Below are 19,145 nucleotides of genomic sequence, written 5' to 3' on the forward strand. Positions count from 1 at the left end.
TTTCTATAATCAATTTAATTTTATATAAATTCATTTTAAACAATCAATTTTTATTAATTGTCAAGATATGTTAGAATATAATTGTATATTTATATAAACTTAATATTATTTACTTTATCAACAAAGCACTATTATGTAATAATGGATATTTAATGGTTTGACATCGCAAAGCATAAATTAAGACAAAACATAAACTAATAAATGTATTTTTATTAAAAACAAAAGAACTAAAATATTCTAAAAAACTGAAATAATATGGTGTTCTATATTTTTTCTTTCTTCTATATAACATATATTATTTCTTTAAAATCAATGGCATATTGAAAAGAGATGAATAGATAAAATATTTTGTATGTTCTTAATACTTTTGTATGAAATTTTAAACTAAAAATTCGCTTTCATTTTGTAAAGTCAAGGTAGTGTTGTTAAACGGTTCGTTTTAAGCCGATTTTTAAAAACGGCTAACTCAGTATTTCGTCCAGAATAGTATTACGCAAGCCTGAAGATTTTGTTTATAGAAGGAACAAACGTTTGGACATCTATTAGCGAAATCTCGAGGCTTAGAAAATATTTTCCTGGCTAATATATTGAATTAGCCGTTTTTAAAAATCGGCTCAAAACGAGCCGTTTAACAACACTAATGCAAGGAGAGAACATGCACTTAGAATTTGTATTTGATAACGGTGTTAGAATCTGTAGGTTGATAACGGTCTTGTGATATAGTATCAAAGAATGAAGTTAAAAAAAAATTGAAAATGAAATATAATAGTATTTATATAAAGAAAAAGTTTATTTTTTATTTAAGGAACATATAACTCTTGTATGAACATATATAATATATATATAAACGAATTTCATCTCTTTAAAACAATTAACTTTAAAACTCAAAATAAAACATATAACATGTCCAAAATTAAAGTAAGGTCTTAAATCATGATTAATAAATAAATATTATTAAAAATATATATTAGCTCTACACTAATATAACATATAAGAATAAAAACACAAAATTGTATTCCAGTCATCATTCCAGAATTTCTGTCATCTTATAACACTTATGCAATGAACATAAAAGATATAAAATAGAAAGCCATGGTGAGATCCTTTATTCAAAAATTTAATAAGACACATTAGCAAGACAATTTATAAAGCAAAAGTCTTAATTTTTTATTTTATCAAAGAAGTTAAATTTAAAATTGAACAAACCACTTTAATTGGATTGAGAGTCAATTTCAGCAATTTTAATAATTTTTTATGATATTTATATTTCACGGAAAGTCAGTGATAAAATTTACACAAATCGAAAGTACAGAAGAATTGAGAAATATCATAACTATCATTTGTTAGATATCATACACTTAGCTCTTTGTCAAAAGGGTGATTAATTTTCTTTCGGTATTATCATTAGCCAATTAGCTATCAATGATAAAAAATAAATTCCAATAATTATTACGAGGTCCGATCTTCGTAATCCAATCCCACCCCATAATAGTTTCGACATATTTTTTTCTACTAACCCCATAAATTCCAAACTTATGGTGGTAGTATCATTGAAAATAGGATCCCATTTAGTTTTACCTAAAACTTTAATTTCAGAACCATCAAACTGTTTTCCACACATACTTTATTTTTTTCAATAATGCCATTCGGCCAATATTTATATAAAATTTACATGAGACATTATAAGAAATGCTAGTTCGGGTATCGAACCACAGATCAATGTACACTATGGCCAATCCTTAATTTAGCCCTAGGACAAGGAGATTGTTCATTTATTCTTTCAGTCATTTAAAATCTCACATGTTGTAATCGGCTGATTAATATTTATTCTATCTGAAATATTATCAATTTCTTTAGAATCTAAGCTCTCGCCTAAATTCAACTCGGAATTTAGAGGCAGCTCTTTAAGCATATTGATATGTTTTCTTGACGATATCACCAGGATGGATATTTTTCCCATCTGAAACTAGTAACAACCATTTTATTTTGGATGGCAATACTCATTTAGAATATATTATTTTTCTCATTTTAAAATTATTATAAACTACTTTTTTATTCGGATTATAATGATAACTAACATTTTTAATTTTATCACCTTAATAATAAAAATTTCTTATTTAAAATCATTATTTTCATGAGAACTTATATCTCACTTTATCATTATTATATACTTTATTAAAATTTTGATCTCTCTCGGTATCTTAACTACAATATGATTACATTTGCAATCGTATAGTCAGTGTAAATTACTTGATATTTCACCGCAATTCATGGCTACATATCCCGTTTTGTTTACACTTAAAATACAAAACTGGAATAGTCATAATTTGATTGCGATACATCAAACTTATTTGGGTTAGTTACCCAAAATTTTTATTACATTAGAATTTTCCATTGTATTTTCTTAACGGAAGACCTCCACATGAATTTTGTTCTTAAACCATTCAGGTTTCAACTTTGTGGCCTCTATAGCCACAATGGTATACATATAATATTATTTCCAATTTCTTTTTCCGGGATGGCCTAGTGGGTTTATGATGTATGCTTGGAAGCAGAAGGAACAAGTTTTTCTTCCGTGACGGATGTTTAAAGACATATGATAAGATAAATTTTTGAGCTTAGAAACACCTCGGTCACGGACAGGCTTGGACAACCGGGTGCTAGGAAACGTCCAATAAACCTTAATTAGATGAAAGAGATAGCAAGAAAAACATAAAATGGAGAGAGATTTTGAGGAGCTTACCACCAGAAAAAGGTAAAAGCTAAAAAGAAAGAAAGAAAGAAAGAAAGAAAAAAATAATATATTTTTGTCCCATATTTGTCTTTTAACACAATTATTATTCATATTAATCAATTTATATATATATTCTGATATATAACATTGATTATTTCTTATAATTTCTTTTATTTCTTGGAGGATAACCACCGACCTCTCCAAAAATTCTGTATACTCTAAATTAACCACTTCCAGTTTATCATTCTTGAATTCCATTCAAAACTATTTTTAAATTATTTTCCAAGTTCCAATACTTTTTTTTAAAATAATAATTATCCAACACCACAGTGTCTTTCTTTACATTATTATTAATACACCTTTTGTCACTACATCGGTACATTTTCCTTATCCAAATTGTCAATGAAATGAATAAAAAAATATTAATAATACTTATATCCAATTAGTTTAGGTTTTTTACAAATATTTTTATAACCATAATCCTTATATAAATGAAATCTTTATCAAAAATTACGATGCTCATTATAATGATCAAAATACTAATGTTGTTAGACCATTCAACTTTGCCCACTTCTAAATCAGCTTAGCCAAGTTTTTATTCTAAAAAAGATACTCTCTATCATTAAGTTGAGGCTAAGCTTAGACTTTTAAGTCAATTTTTTAGGCGATAGTTGTTTTTATAATGACACTTCTTATTTAGAACCTGAATCTTAAAATGAAAAATTATTAATAATTTATGTATATAATCTGCTGAAGCATAAAACGATTGATCTTCTTATACCTACTTTATTTTTCATTAAAACAAATACATTATATCTGAGGACAAAGCTTCCTCAAACATGTGATCATTTTTTTTAAATAATAATATTCACTAAAAAAATTAATTCCAAAAGATCACTTTTGATTGACATTTCATATATATCATTACATATTATTAACAAAAAATACAAAACTACAACATAATCTTGACCACGCCATATTGGAATTCGTCAAACTTAAGGTGATTTAAATTTAACCTTATGAAATGCTCATTTTTTAAAAATGTATATTTTTCTAAAGCCGAATTAATCCAAGTTCGAATCCACTGGTCACGTGCATGGATTTATCTCAACTAATTCCCAATTTTATTTTATCAAATCCAAATGATTCATTTCCAAAAATCCTCCATAAAATCCGATAAATTTATTCACAAAAAAAAATAATAAGTGCGTACAAATATTTTTATTCATCATTATTTCTTATTCATGATAATGCTTCGTTTAAATTCTAACCAATCAACGATAAGCGTCATTTTTTTGATTGACGTTTAAAAAAAATTTAAAAATAAAAAAATTTACAACTCTTATAAAATTAAGTGAAGAGTAAGACAATTAAGAGTGATATTGATATTCCATTTTTAAATATTTTACCAATAACCAGTACTATTTATAGGTAACCCTTTAGTAGAAGAATATAGTGGGTTTCTCATATTCTTTGATAGATAAATAAGGTAATAACTTTCATCTTGGTCTTTAAATGGACATTTATTTGTATGAATATATCAGAAGTTTAGATTAAGTAAATGTAAATATAAAATTCAATTTCAAATTTACAAATTATTTTATTATGTTACACTCAAATATTTAGTGACATCTATAATGTCTTTAACGTTTTACATTTTATTTATTAAAAATCTTATTATATTTTGGACATAGTACGAAGCATTTGTGATATTTTTTAGAAATAATATTAGATAACGGGGGGAGGGGGGTGAGTTGTATATAAAAATTTTACCAAGTTATCTTCACCTGGTTCTCAAAATAGAAAGGTTATTTTTGACTGTTTCGTTAATAATTCGTATCATTATAAATATTGAAGGGGATCAGACTTTATAAAAACTTTTTTAAACAAATTATATTATCATGGATCTTGAAATAAAATATAATCATCTCATGATTACTCTTTAATGATATATTAAGGATCCAGTGTATACGAAGGGAGTTATGTATGGAAAATTTCTTTCTAACACATTTTGGTCTTCATAATATTATTTAGAATTAAAAGTATATTAAATTCAAATTTAAGATTCATAATACTCTCTTGTGGATTATCGATTTTGAGAAATAAAATTGCTAATTGAATAAATACCATTTTTCTAAATAAGAGTCATATATAGCAAACTAAGCCTCAAATTTATTTAAGAATTTTAAACTCAACGATATATTTATTGTTAAATCATAATTGTGGAATGAATAATAAATTGGATTATTAATTTTTTAAATAAATATAATGTTTGGGTATTTTGTAGTACTTTGATATAATAATGACTAAAAAGTTATATAGAACATTAAAATAAATGTACTTACCTTTTTGTTGATATAATTGATAATAGACTGAGATATTTATTAATGTTTTATTTGATAGACAATTTAATTCAAGTAACGATAATATCAAAACAAAAATATATCTAAACATTAAGAAAATTATAAAAAGTTAAATATTGAGTGTCACATTTTTGAATATGCTCAATCATATTTTTTACAGTAATATACCTAAAACCATTTAGCCCATCATTTTTAGAACCCGCTTACATCAGACCTATTGCAATAGAATCGCTCTTCCGGCGAATAATTTCTAAAATAATTTGCTCCAGTATAAAATCTAATCCATCCAACCTGCTACAACCTAACCAACCTATGATTTAATGTTCCTGGAAGTTGTAAGGCTGCATCTCATTCGACACGTGTCATCTTCCATAATACACATTATCAATGCATCCTCAAAATAGATCTACAAAATGCCTTCAATTCAATTAGAAGGGAACATTTTATACCCTTTTTCTGTGATATTTCCCAGATTATTCAAAATACATTTCAGCATTTTACAACCAATCCACTTTTTTTTAAAAAAAAATTGAATGATTCTATCACTCTCTAAACAAGGCATCCAAAGAGGAGATCCTTTAGGTCCTCTATTATTTTGTCAAGGGCATTCAATTAATCATAAAAATATTTAAATGTTTGGAACTTCGATAACGGCACACTATCGGGCCCATATAATGAAATTATAAAAACTACTACAATTATAAATCGCTTAGCCCCTACAGCAGGACTGTCATAAAACCCGAATAAGTGTGAATTTTATTCCCCCATTGAATCGGACTGCCCACCCGAAAATTTTATTGTAGTTGACAAAGCTAACTTTACCCACCTAGGTTCACCCATTGAAGGGGAAAAGGCTGTATTTCATTTTAGAAATGAATTCCTTGCCAAATTCAATAGATTGATGTTTTAATACATTTATCTGCTCATCAGGCTTTTTATTTACTTAAATTTTTTAATATTTATTACAAAGATTCTACATGCCTTTCTTTCATCAACAATTTTCACATCCCCTGAAATATTATTAGACCTTAAAGTTCATTTAAAAAATACTCTCGAATCTATTTTAAATATCAAATTCTCGTCACACTTATGCATGCAAGCTACCATTCCACCAAAGCTCCAATATCCTTGAGCATTTCAGCCTTTTTATACCCAGTTGCTAAATTTCGATACACAATGGAGACTTGGATACTAAGATCTATATCATACGGCGGCATTAGAACCCTGGAGCAAAATTGCCCCGAACAGCTTTTAGCCAAATTCTTAAAGACAAAGAGACTGGTACCTTTAATACAGCATTACGTCGAATACTTACACTTCTAAGCTGTTCAAAGAAAATCTCCATCGTTCTTTCTCCATATTACCCCAAGTACACAAAATGACAACATTAGGCTGCGAATTCGTAACGCCTACATCATGTGTCCTGTTTGATACTCATATCGATAGTCTTGGACACCACCCCCTACACTGTCGCTTTTCAAAAGATGCAATTATCAAAAGAATAATGAAATCCACCAATATTCCTTCTTCACTAGAACCCTCTGGCCACATCCTTGATAATCAAACCAGACCGGATGGAATGACGCTAGTCCCTTGGAACCAAGGTTTACATCGCTTTGGACTAATACGTGCGTAGATCGGTTTTGCCAGATCTTTTTCTGCCAACTCCATCACGAATGGGCAAAATATATAGCCACCTTTAATAATGTTTTGTTTGTTCCCATAGTCTCAGACACCTGATGTGGATCATTTGGATTACGGGCCAAAATAATTCAAAACAAATAGGGAAAAGGTCACGTTTAATCACAGGCGATCCAAAAGAATGCTTACAAAAGAATATCAATAGAACCCTGTCGTTTCAACTTGAGCATCCATATGGGTCACTGTCGATCATACATAAATATACATTATTTTTTAATATAAAAGTAATTTTACATAAAAGCAAATTAATTTTTAATGTTATGTTGTCGAGAGGCGAAAATCAAGCGGGGGAATGTTAGCTTGTTTTTTTGGACGTCATATATAGGAATTAGTCGGAAATTTAAATATAAGGAAGATTTCTTTATTATATCAATTAGAAATAAAAATCTGTTACTATATTTATATAAAATAATCACGTTATCCAATTTACAACATATGATATATAATTATAATATTATATATCGATCGCCTTAAACCAATGACATATATAATACCTAGACTGACGATTCATTCATTCATTAAAATGCATTTTTAAACGTCGTTGAAATGCAAATCAGTTGGATCCGCCATTTTGGTAACACCCATGTTACAAACTACTATTAAAATAGATAACTTGCTTCCTTATTACCTCGATGATCAGGTAATTTTTAAATAAAGTTTGCATCAGATATAGAAATAAATTAGGCGCTCTCGTATAAAATTTTAATAATGATTACTTGTAAACAAGATGGCGTCCCCAGCTGATTTGCATTGATGTACAACCTTTAATGAATGAATGGTCAGTCTAGGTATTATATAATGTCATTGCCTTAAGCCATCTAAAATGAAAAAATTATATTAATATAAAACAAAAATATATAGTTACGAACATGTAACATGTTACATATGTTATGATTAACATAATGCAAATCTTTATAGTCAATCCTTTAGCTGACGAGAATCGCTTTTTCTTCTCGATTGTTAGATGGGCAATTTATTTGTATCCAATAATTTGAGAGATTTAGATTATGTAAATGTAAAAATTATAGTTTTAAATATATAAATTTGTTTATTATTTGCCCCTAAAATATTTAGCTACATCTATATTATCTATTAATATTTTTACATTTTATTTATTAAAACTTATTATATTTTGAACATAATAGGAAGCATTTGTGATATTTTTTTTAAAAAAAATATTCGATTGACAAAATGTATAATTTTATTTAATATAATTTTGGCTCAGAATAAAGAGTTAGAACTCAGAAAATTATTCCTCAAATGTTGGCGTTGAAATTAAAAATTAGAATTTTTACTGATATTTTCAATTATTTTTTTAATTAAAGCTCTAAGGTCTTTGAGTCTAGTATAGAAATGGATGGGGGGGAGGAGAGTTATTTATTGCATAAAAAATATCTCGATAGGATATTGTTATCATACCTAAATATATTTTTAGTTGAATGCTTCATGAGGTGTGATTTAAAATATTTTAGTTTTTGATAAAAAAGAAAAGGTGAAATTATAGGCTTGAAGATTTAATCTAGAATGGTTATTAGGATGGTCGCACAGGATAAAAATTAGACAGAAAAAAAGACACTTTATTAAATTCAATCGAAGAAAAATGATAGTCTTTATTGATTATTTTATTAGAATATTGACGTTGATGTAATGTCTTTTTATTTTATAATATGGTTATACAAAAAAAAGCAAGTGGTGTTTAAAAATGAAAATATATATCAATATATATATATTTAATCGCCTTGAGATGTATTTATATACATGTTAATTTCATTGAATAAAAAGATAATATGAACATATTTAAATATTCAATTACAACAAATTGAATAAGCGAAATATTTAAGAAGTATTTAATTATACAATGAATTACAACAAATTAAGCGAACATGTAACAGTTTTAATATATATTTTATCGCTTACTTAAATTCAGTTTGTATTGTATCATCGTTTAAATTAGGATTTATAATTTTATTTTATTATTGCATAAATTAAAATGATAGATTGATATATTTAAAAACATATTTGAAATTGTGGACAAAAATATATATATAAAGATGTCATCATATATTATTTATTGTAATGATATATATATTCTGTAACAACCTAGACATTACATATACACACCAATATTAATTTAATTAGAAAGTTATAATATATTTATTTTACATAAATAACCCAAAATAATCATTATTATTGGTACATCGAGTATCGGTTTTTGAAAATCCGCTTCAAACCGGATCGGATATTGACCGTTATCATATTAAAATCTGACTCGATGACAATTATAGAATGTGTTAAATACATTACTTCAACCACACCAATTCTATCTTATAAAACAGGTATTGAAAAAATTCCGTTTTTGCATTTTATTGATAATTAGCATTAAAATGGGGGAAAGCAAAGTAATTTTGCGGAATAAATGAATGATTTAAAAAATTAGAAATAAAACACCTTAATTATTTTAAATGATGCGACATTAAATAGTGATTATAATATAACATAACAGTTTTATTAATTATCATAAAATTATAGAGAGGTAATTTAATTTTTTGTTCTTCTAGTAACATAATTTTATTTTTGTCCCGTATCTTCGTAAAAAGTCGTTTATGTTAAAATGAAAGAGAGAAAATTACGGTCAAAGATATTGGAGTGGTGGCTATTATGAGTAGGAATATGATTAGAAACAGGGGCTATTTGGTAACTTATTTTCCCATTCAGCAATGAGATTTACATTGCATGCTATGGAATCGATATAAGAAAATCTCAAATTAGGATTTAATTATTGTTCCAGAGAATTGGGTTCAGTTAGTATGACGTCCACCATTTGAGTGGATTCAGCCGATTTTTAATCACGTGTTAGTATCATTACTTTATTGTTTATAGTGTTAGGTGTCTCAATGATTATATCTTTATTTAGTTTGCAATATATAGTTAATTGGTATTTGATTGAATGAGAAGGAGACAATAATAAAATGTGCCATATAGGTGCCTGTAGCAGCGTGCTAGATAATACCACTAGCAAGACATTCTGGAAAAAAAATTAAAAGAATTGTTCTGCATCAACTTCAAACTAATGATAAGACTTTATGATATACGATAATATACTTTTTTCTACAATATATATTTGAAACTGTTTATACCAATGTATCACGATTTTTATATTCATTAATTAACTTATATCGCTATAACACTATATAATATAACTATATTAAAAATAAAAGCTTGCCTTAAAAAAAAAGCCTAAAATATTTTTTCAAATTACAATGAATTTTTTTGCAACTCCCTAGAAAATTTCCTGGAGCACCCATGCATTACTATCTTTGCAGTTTTGCCGGATGTGAATGGCAAGATAAAGAAGAACATCGTGGCATATAGTTTGATAAAAGATTTTTGAGAAAATTGCATGTATATTTTTTGAAATTTGGACATGTTTTTATTTTTATATTTAAAAGAGCTTATTATTTAGATTCATTGAGTTTAGAAAGTTGTGAAATTTAATTATTTAACGATTTTATAAATTATAATCTTAAATTAAACCACATGTTAAAATGATTATTTCAATATAATTTATATCTCATCAATTTTTAAAAATTTATGATGTTTTAATAAAACCGAGACTTTACAAATTACACCCAATATTAATTTAATGAGAAAGGTCATAACATTTATTTTAAATGAATAACAAAAAAAAATCATTGTTATTGGTACATCGAGTATCGGTTTTTGAAAATCCGCTATAAACCGGATCGGGTATTGACCGTTATCATAGTCAATTTAACATTATATAATATATGAATGTGAGAATTAATTTGGCTTTAAATAGTTTGTGTATAATATTAAATGACTCTTTTTTTGTTCAAATATTCTTTCATTTTTTTTCCGAGACGCGATCTAAACTACCAGATGGTACACTTGTTAGGAGGATTCATGGCGGATTTAGCTGAACAGTTATACGCCTCTGAAAACTGTTTAAAGTTGGATAAAACTCCGTTTACTCTGTTTTTATATTAGATTTTAATATAAATCATAAAGTTTAATATTGAATCTACATGTCGAATTAAGAAAGAAAGAAAGAATGAAAGAGAATCCAAATGGCTGCTATATGTTGGCTAATAATGTTAAAAGTGGATTTTGAATAATAAATTTAGTATAATATATACATATAAACAAACCTGTATTTGCCAGGGCTGTGAGAATAAGATATAATTTTTTCATATAGAGCTTCGGGCGTGTCCTTAGAACAATAACTCTTATATATTATTTTTTAAAATGTATATATTTATTTTTTAATAACACATTCATATAAATAAACTTGAGCATAAGCAAGGAAGAATAGTTGATCTTCGATTGTATCGGATTTGAAAGGGTATTCATCCCTCCTTTTCCTGGCCTGATAACTCTTCAATGCCTATTATTTTTTAAATGCAACAAGTATTTTAATTTTAAATTATAGGTTTTTAATAAAATATGCCCAAACAATTTATTTTTCTAAAACTCTTTTAGGGTTTTAATTTACTAATAAAATACTATTCATTATTTTCATAGAATAATAGTTATGCAAAGATCAAGATAGCATCGGAATATGAAGATAGCCAAATTGTTTTAAAAGTGAATATTTAGACTGAGTCTTGTAAGGAATCTTTGTAATTTTTTTACATCTCTTAGAAATGAATCTATCCCAAACAACAATATAATTTTTTTTTTATCTTACCATAACTCCATTCAATGTGTATACTGCAAACTCCTAAATTTTAAATTCTAAATGCTAATAATATTATCTGATAATCATATCAGTTTTAAAAAATCAGCACAGGCTTCTAAGTAATTTTAAATCAAAGGCCCATCGTTACCCTAGCATAATGATGTGTTGTCGATACTCATTAGCCCAATAGCGGTGGACGGATATTACTTTTCAATTTTTAATTAGAAATAAATATACCTAAAAAGTAACAATTATCGTGATCTAAATCTCAACTTCATTACTATTATTTTTTAAATTAATGGCGAGCCAGAACAAATATTCAGTGGTGTTGTTATTTTTTTATATAGTAATAAGCATAGTTTGAGAAAATATCTTCAAAGATTTTTTAAAGTATTCTGAAATGTATCTGCTAGTAAAAAAAAAAGGATAAGATTAAAAATCTTTCTAATTCTGGGATTATTTGTGAGAAAGATTTGTGCTCAATCATGACTCTTTTTATTTTTCTTTCTTTCTTTCTTTCTTTCTTTCTTTCTTTCTTTCTTTCTTTCTTTCTTTCTTTCTTTCTTTCTTTCTTTTATTTCTTTCTTTCATTCATTTATTCACAATAATTCAATTTTTGAATAATTTTTATTACTTTCAAAGATATAGCAACTCCCCCATTATCTGCTATATTTTCTCTTAACGTTTGTCTGCCGTCCAACTTTGGATAAATATTGTAATCATACAAAGAGAAAGCAATATTTTTTTAAAAAAAATGATATAACCTTTTCAAATAAAAAAAATTAAAGGACTGAAGATTTACAAATATTGACAAAGATTTCTAATGTTGTGTCTTAATGTTAGTCTTACTAGTTTGTCAACCAACTAGACATTATAATGCTATCTAATAACAATTTTTTTCTTCTTCCCTTCATGATTAGATAATGATATATAATATACCTTATTGCCATTGATAGAATAATTGGAATATTGGTATATGTAACAAACTGCTTTTTTTACGAAGGCTTCGATAGATTTATTTGTCCACCACAAGTTCCGATTACCATTTTTATCATATTTCCTACCTATAAAATAAAAATTGTCATCTTATCTATTTTTCCACAATTTTCCATTCCAATCTTTCCTTATAAGATCCTTTTTTTAGGACAAATCAGAATAAACATACGATATTTACCTTCAACATCAAAGCCGTGTCCTATTTCGTGGGTTATAACACTACCTATAGTTCCAAATTGATAAGAGCTAAACGAAACACAATTAAGAATCACAAATTATTTATATATTAGCAAATATGAAGCCTATTCCGTATCAAGTACAAGCAATAGCTTTAAAACGATTTCTGAACAAAATCAATAAAGACTGAGCGGCAGATACTACTGTTTCAAAAAAAAATATGACTTATTCTCGTTTCGGCGCATATCATTACCCCCCCCCCCCCATCTTGCCGTTAAGTCTTTACGCATGCGCTCTGACATTTATAATAAAATAAATTATGATTCTTTCGTACTCTGGATAAGTTTTATCGTAGAATGGCTTCCTCAAAATTCCGGCGGGGAGGTCTAGTGCAAATTATTTATTTTGTTTAAAAGAAAGAAAGAAAAAAATTAAGATAATAAGAAAAAAAAATGAAATATAATTAATTTCTTTGATAAGATATAGTGAATCCCAAGAGAAATAAACGAGAGTTTCAGCCAAAACCCTTTTCAGATATCTTTTAACTGAGAAATTTTGTATTTAAACCACCATAGGGAACGAGATATGAGGTATTCTAAGCGCAAGATTTTTTGAAATGGGAAATATCTAGAAATTTTATTTAGAAAATTAAATAAATTTAGTTCCAATTTACTAAATATTTCGTGATCATTTTAAATAACATGGAGTTAATTATTGAAATTGCTGCTGAATATAGTATGACCTGGTCAAATACGTTCAAATACTCTAAAAAATATTATTGGTGAATTAAATATATTTGATTTAATTAAACTAATATACATATATTTAAAGCATGTTTATCAATTCTAATTAGGTTTCAATTTTATGCATCATCAAGGCATCGAATTTATTACTATTTTACAGAGTTGTTAAAGAGATACAAGTATCTAGATCCTGTATCTAGATATTAAAATGTGGTATCTTATCTGTATCTAGATAGATTTTTGATTAAAATATCTGTATCAAGATATTATTTTAGACGATGTATCTATATCTAGATCCAATTAAAAAGTATCTTTTAACAACTCTGCTATTTTATATTAAAAATATCATTATTAATTTGATCCGATCTCAATATATAAATAGATATAATAATTTTTGCTAAAGCATGATTTGAGAAAATTATTAATAGCCTGCCAATTTATATTATAATATGAACAAATCCAAACAAGATAGGCTTCATCAATAAAATGTGAGGAACAAATACAAATATACTAGAAAGCTCGGAAAGCAGCTGTTGACGAAGTTGGATATTCGTCCAAAAGAAGTTATATACCAATAATTTATTAAATTAATAAATGGAAAAAAAAAAATTAGAAATTCTAAAACTATTCTTTAACAATTTTAGCTATCTCATTGTTGTAAGTGCAAAGGGATGAATATATATTTTTTGGGCCCACTTAAAATAACAAGTTTAATTTGGAAAAACGCATGTTTCAATCATGCCATAATTTATCCATTTTTTCCACCTAAAAGGAGTAAAAAAAAATTAAAGATATGTTTGAATAAGAAAAAATGATCCAAACTAGTGTTGTTAACTTAATATTTTAGCCAGAAAAATATTCCCTATTCGAGATTTCGATAATATGTGTCTAGCTAGACCTTTGTTCCTTCTAGGAACTAAATCTTCAGGGTTGCGTAATATTTTTCTGAATGATATATTGATTTTACAAGCCTTTTAACAACACTAATCCAAACACGTCTGCTCACAACTGAGGATTATTTATTGGATCCCCATTATAAGGGTCATATTACTGGTAATGAGCTTGATGTAGCAGGTGTTAGCATGTGAAGGGCATTTTACAAAGTTATGATAATCAAGTTAAGTGGCGTGATAAATTTCTGAAGTAAATACGGCGATATAGCCAAAATATGTGTAAAACAATAACTTCAATATATAAAAAACCCGTCAAATTTTGGTCATCAAGCTGTTGTAATGGGCTTTGAATCTTGAAACATTGAGAGAAGTGTCTAATATCGTACTAAGAATTATATTTATCTTTAAGAAGGCTGTTTGGGGTAGAATATTGAATAAATCCTGCCATATTTGAATGGCTAACAACTTTAATTATAATTTTAAGTTATTTAAGACAAGGGAGGCAAAAAAATTGAACCATTTGTCTCTTTTTTTTACATTATCGAAACGACAAAACCTGTAGAAAAATCCGAAATAACCTAAATATATATGAACGCCTAAAAATTAGAGAAAAGGTTCTTTCTAAAATCGCTTTGCGTTTTTAACTTCCTATATGCTCTTTATATTCTTTGGGGCCGATTTAATATAATTAAAAGAGGTAACGTTAAATTAATAAAATAATATTATATTTTAAAAATTCAATAATTTAATTCAAGTTTTGCACATATGAAATGCTCATATCTCAGGACCCTGAGTGATTTATCTAGAATTTTTCTCAGTTATTTAAGAGAATCTAATATATACAAAAAAAAATTTAATGATATCTGATGGAGAGAGGATGGCAGAAGATAGCCTCATTTTTTTTTTGTAATTTTATAAGTAAAGAATTCATTATATTTATTATATATATATAAATTTTGTTTAAAAATATACATATTTCATTTGCGGAAAAGGAGTAAAAAGCGTTAAAAGTGTGAGGTAATACTGACCATCTGTTATATATATAAACATTATAATTTATATTAAAATAAATTTGAAAGACTTTCTTTCTTTCTTTCTTTCTTTCTTTCCTTCCTTCCTTCCTTCCTTCCTTCCTTCCTTCCTTCATTCCTTCCTTCCTTCCTTCCTTCCTTCCTTCCTTCCTTCCTTCCTTCCTTCCTTCCTTCCTTCCTTCCTTCCTTCCTTCCTTCCTTCCTTCCTTCCTTCCTTCCTTCCTTACTTCTTATTAGAACAATAAGATTTTCCTTTTTAAAATTTTTACGACAGTTTATAAAAATGGGTAATATTTTTTAAAAATAAATAGGGCGTGATGGTATGGGGCGAAAAAGTCAGATCTCTATGACACTTAAAAACCTGTCGATTGGGTCCTAAGAGATATCTATAACTATATGAAGGAAAATTTATTAAGAAAAAATATAAACGTCAAAAAAAAATACTTTTCTTTCTCCTTAGAATAAAACGGTTTTAATTTTTTATTTGTAATAACCGTTTCTTATCTACTGGCGCGAAAAGTTTTTTGATTTCTTGTAAGTCACTCGCACTTCTTTGACTGACGTAATTTTTAAAATAAGTGTCATCTCGCATATATAGCTTTTATAAAGAAGAAGAATATAATATATTATTTGTAGCCTTTTAAATCACGTGATGTCTTATTGAATAGGTAAGAGGGCATTACGAGTTTTTAGAAAGATTTCGATGTTTAAAAAGTGACCCAAATTAAGAGAAGAGAAGAGAAGAGAAGAGAAGAGAAGAGAAGAGAAGAGAAGAAGAAGAGAAGAGAAGAAGAAGAAGAAGAGAAGAGAAGAGAGAGAGAAGAGAAGAGAAGAGAAGAGAAGAAGAAGAAGAAGAGAAGAGAAGAGAAGAGAAGAAGAAGAGAAGAGAAGAGAAGAGAAGAAGAAGAGAAGAGAAGAGAAGAGAAGAGAAGAGAAGAGAACAGTTTAATCTTAAGAAACTTAATTCAAATATATTCAATATTGATTATATTTTCCATATGCCATATATATTTATATTTTGTTTAACTCCTTCGTAATCTTTGTCCAATTCATTGGGATCTACGATGTATTCCGGATAGCCAATTTTAGCTCTTATCGCATCTACCTATAAGAGCATTATAAAAATTTAGCAATAATTTTAAAAAAATTAAGGTAAGGTATATCAAAAATTGGGAGGGGGGCGGGTTTGTCTTGAGCCATCCCTTTAATTTTAAAATGATTTTTTTTGCTCCGGTTCTAAATTTGCTCAAATTATCACTTCTCCCTTGGTCCTTTTGTTTATAAAATTAAAATAAATTGGTTTTTTTCCAAACTCTGGAAAAAATTTATATTAAAACGTAAAAATATGAAATGTTCCTTAAAGGGAACAATGTTAAATATTTTATGAATATAAGTAAGTTTTTAATACTCCACTAACAAATTATCGAATATTTATAACGATTAATTATGAATAATTTGGTCAGATTATATAAAATTATTCGAACGAATAATATATTTCAATTATTTGGTATTTGATTCAAATACGAATAGTTTTGTTATGGAGAATGTTTAAAAAAATAAAATAAACTTTTTCCATAGATCTATTCTTAGTAATTTCATCCATCCAATCAAGATTCCGAAAAGTTTCTTTATAAGCCATTTTCAAATAATCAACCATTCCTTCCACCTGGGAGATAAATTTAAATGTCCAATAAAAAAAAATGATATTGACTTGATAATGAAATTTAAAAAAAAATTAATTATTTATAGAAGAAAGAAAGAAAGGAAAGAAAGAAAGGAAGGAAAGAAAGAAAGAAAGAAAGAAAGAAAGAAAGAAAGAAAGAAAGAAAGAAAGAAAGAAAGAAAGAAAGAAAGAAAGAAAGAAAGAAAGAAAGAAAGAAAGAAAGAAAGAAAGAAAGAAAGAAAGAAAGAAAGAAAGAAAGAAAGAAAGAAAGAAAGAAAGAAAGAAAGAAAGAAAGAAAGAAAGAAAGAAAGAAAGAAAGAAAGAAAGAAAGAAAGAAAGAAAGAAAGAAAGAAAGAAAGAAAGAAAGAAAGAAAGAAAGAAAGAAAGAAAGAAAGAAAGAAAGAAAGAAAGAAAGAAAGTTTTGCAATAATATATTATATATGTTTAATCTATATTGCCTTTAATTTATCGGAGGAATTAAAATTAGATTTCAGGTAGAGGGAACTCAGTGGGAATTGCATAAACGTGGGAAATTTGTATAAACATTTCTTCCAAGCGGGCACTGCCACGTCTTCATAATCTTTTATATCGTCCGCCATTAGGACTGGGTCACGTGCATCCCTGAACTTTTTCGACAAATGAGATATTAGGGGTTCTACAGCATGCCACATTATGTAATCGTGAAAAGTTCTTTTTTAAAAAATAAGTAAGAAATAAATTAAGATACAGATACTTCTGTTTTAAAAAAAATACCTAGTTTTATGGGTTTCATTTATGTTAAGCTTGATTAGGCTATTCATATATTCCATGTAAGAGATGGATTTGACCCAAAATACTTGATCGGCTGGCAAGGATATGTTATGAAATTCGAAAAATTGGTTTATATGTCTTGTCCAATTCATCTTGTTGATAAAAAAAATAAGGAATAATAAATTAATTAGACCCCTTTGACGACAACCGTGTATGCTGGTCCTGCTAACGTATCTTATACGCGCAATTTATCCGCTTTCTATAATTTACAAAAGGATTAGGATGCGGCAAGCGTGCCAAGCTCCTACTAACCTTCCTTCATTGGGATTGCGTACTTTAGGTTAGATTTAGTCTCACATAATTTTATTTTAGTTATAATCTCAATCGGGCAGTCTTTTAAAATCAACACCTAATCGGTCTTCTTAATAACATTACCGATGGGCGTACCGCTTCCCCCTGGGATATAGGTAAAAATACAAGTGACCTCACGTGTATGTAGACATTTTTTTCCCCCATCAAATAATAATTACGATCCATTTAGGGTTATAGCGGAAAAAAAATGAAACCCCCAAAATATTCACATTATAGTTTTAACAAACTGCTCATTTGGGAAAAGGGCATAGCAAAGTATACCCCTGCTCCTTTTCCATAAATCCCTAATCAAACTTAGAATCACCAAAAAAAACCTTAAAACAAACAATTCTCAAAGACCCTTTTTTGAAATCAAACAAAAAAAATTAGCTTAGAAATACTAAGTTACAATTTTAAAATTGTTTTTAAAAGATAAATGGCCGCCACCAGAAGAATATGACTATTTTTGACAAAATTTTTCTTTTCTTTTCTTTTCAAAATATCTTATCATATATGCAGTTTACATGATATCCTGATTTAGTACTTTATATAATTTCGATAAATTAAAATTAAATATATAAAAAAAAATGAAAAAGATATAATTTAAAACAAAAAAATTACAAAAAATTTTATGGTTAGAAAAAAAAAACCTAGTGAAAAAAGTAGCAGGTTCAGCTATGACTCCAACAGAATGGGAACATATCTAACCATTTATCGTCCAATTTTAGCAATATTTGATTCAAAATAAATTGGGGATTTTAAGTTAATAAAAATAAGTCGATTTCGTGAACAAGTCTGTAACACGATTTAGAAGTTATATAGATATTTTTAAGTCACTAATAGGTATAATATTTTTGTAAAAATATTGTTAAATTGCCTATTTTATATATTTTTTTATAAAAAATATTTTTTAATATCATGCCATGGGACATTTTTTGGCTAAAATTGTCACATATATTCTCTTAGATTATTAACACTTACGAAATCAAACTTTTCGTCCAACTCTTTTAACGACATTAAGACGTAATTGGATTGGTCAAGAGC

At 27.3% G+C, this 19,145-nt stretch overlaps 1 protein-coding gene across 1 annotated transcript; it reads right to left on the reverse strand.

Moving 5' to 3' along the window:
- Window positions 1-10,469: 10,469 nt before the first annotated feature.
- On the reverse strand, window positions 10,470-19,118 carry LOC135925558 (endothelin-converting enzyme homolog). The gene is made up of 14 exons (XM_065460949.1): window positions 19,083-19,118; window positions 17,754-17,902; window positions 17,459-17,690; window positions 16,905-17,003; window positions 16,365-16,442; window positions 15,832-15,935; window positions 15,279-15,337; window positions 13,005-13,056; window positions 12,672-12,739; window positions 12,437-12,561; window positions 12,132-12,197; window positions 11,108-11,203; window positions 10,968-11,044; window positions 10,470-10,791 (listed from the first exon to the last, which is right to left on the reverse strand). The coding sequence occupies exons 1-14, from the start codon at window positions 19,116-19,118 to the stop codon at window positions 10,692-10,694; spliced, it is 1,341 nt and encodes a 446-aa protein (XP_065317021.1). The 3' UTR covers window positions 10,470-10,691.
- Between the last annotated feature and the right edge of the window lie 27 nt (window positions 19,119-19,145).

Source organism: Gordionus sp. m RMFG-2023, chromosome 2 (assembly GCF_954871325.1).
Source record: "Gordionus sp. m RMFG-2023 chromosome 2, tfGorSpeb1-WG-v2, whole genome shotgun sequence".
NCBI classification, from domain to species: domain Eukaryota; kingdom Metazoa; phylum Nematomorpha; class Gordioida; order Chordodea; family Parachordodidae; genus Gordionus; species Gordionus sp. m RMFG-2023.

Bases quoted from the DNA above. Each gene is read 5' to 3' on its own strand.
- LOC135925558 (XM_065460949.1), bottom strand. From the start codon at position 19,118: ATGTCGTTAAAAGAGTTGGACGAAAAGTTTGATTTC. The intron at 16,443-16,904 runs GTTTATTTTATT...ATGCTCTTATAG, and splicing joins AGAATAGATCTATGGAAAAA to GTAGATGCGATAAGAGCTAA. The intron at 12,740-13,004 runs GTACGAAAGAAT...TGTTTCGTTTAG, and splicing joins TACGATAAAACTTATCCAGA to CTCTTATCAATTTGGAACTA.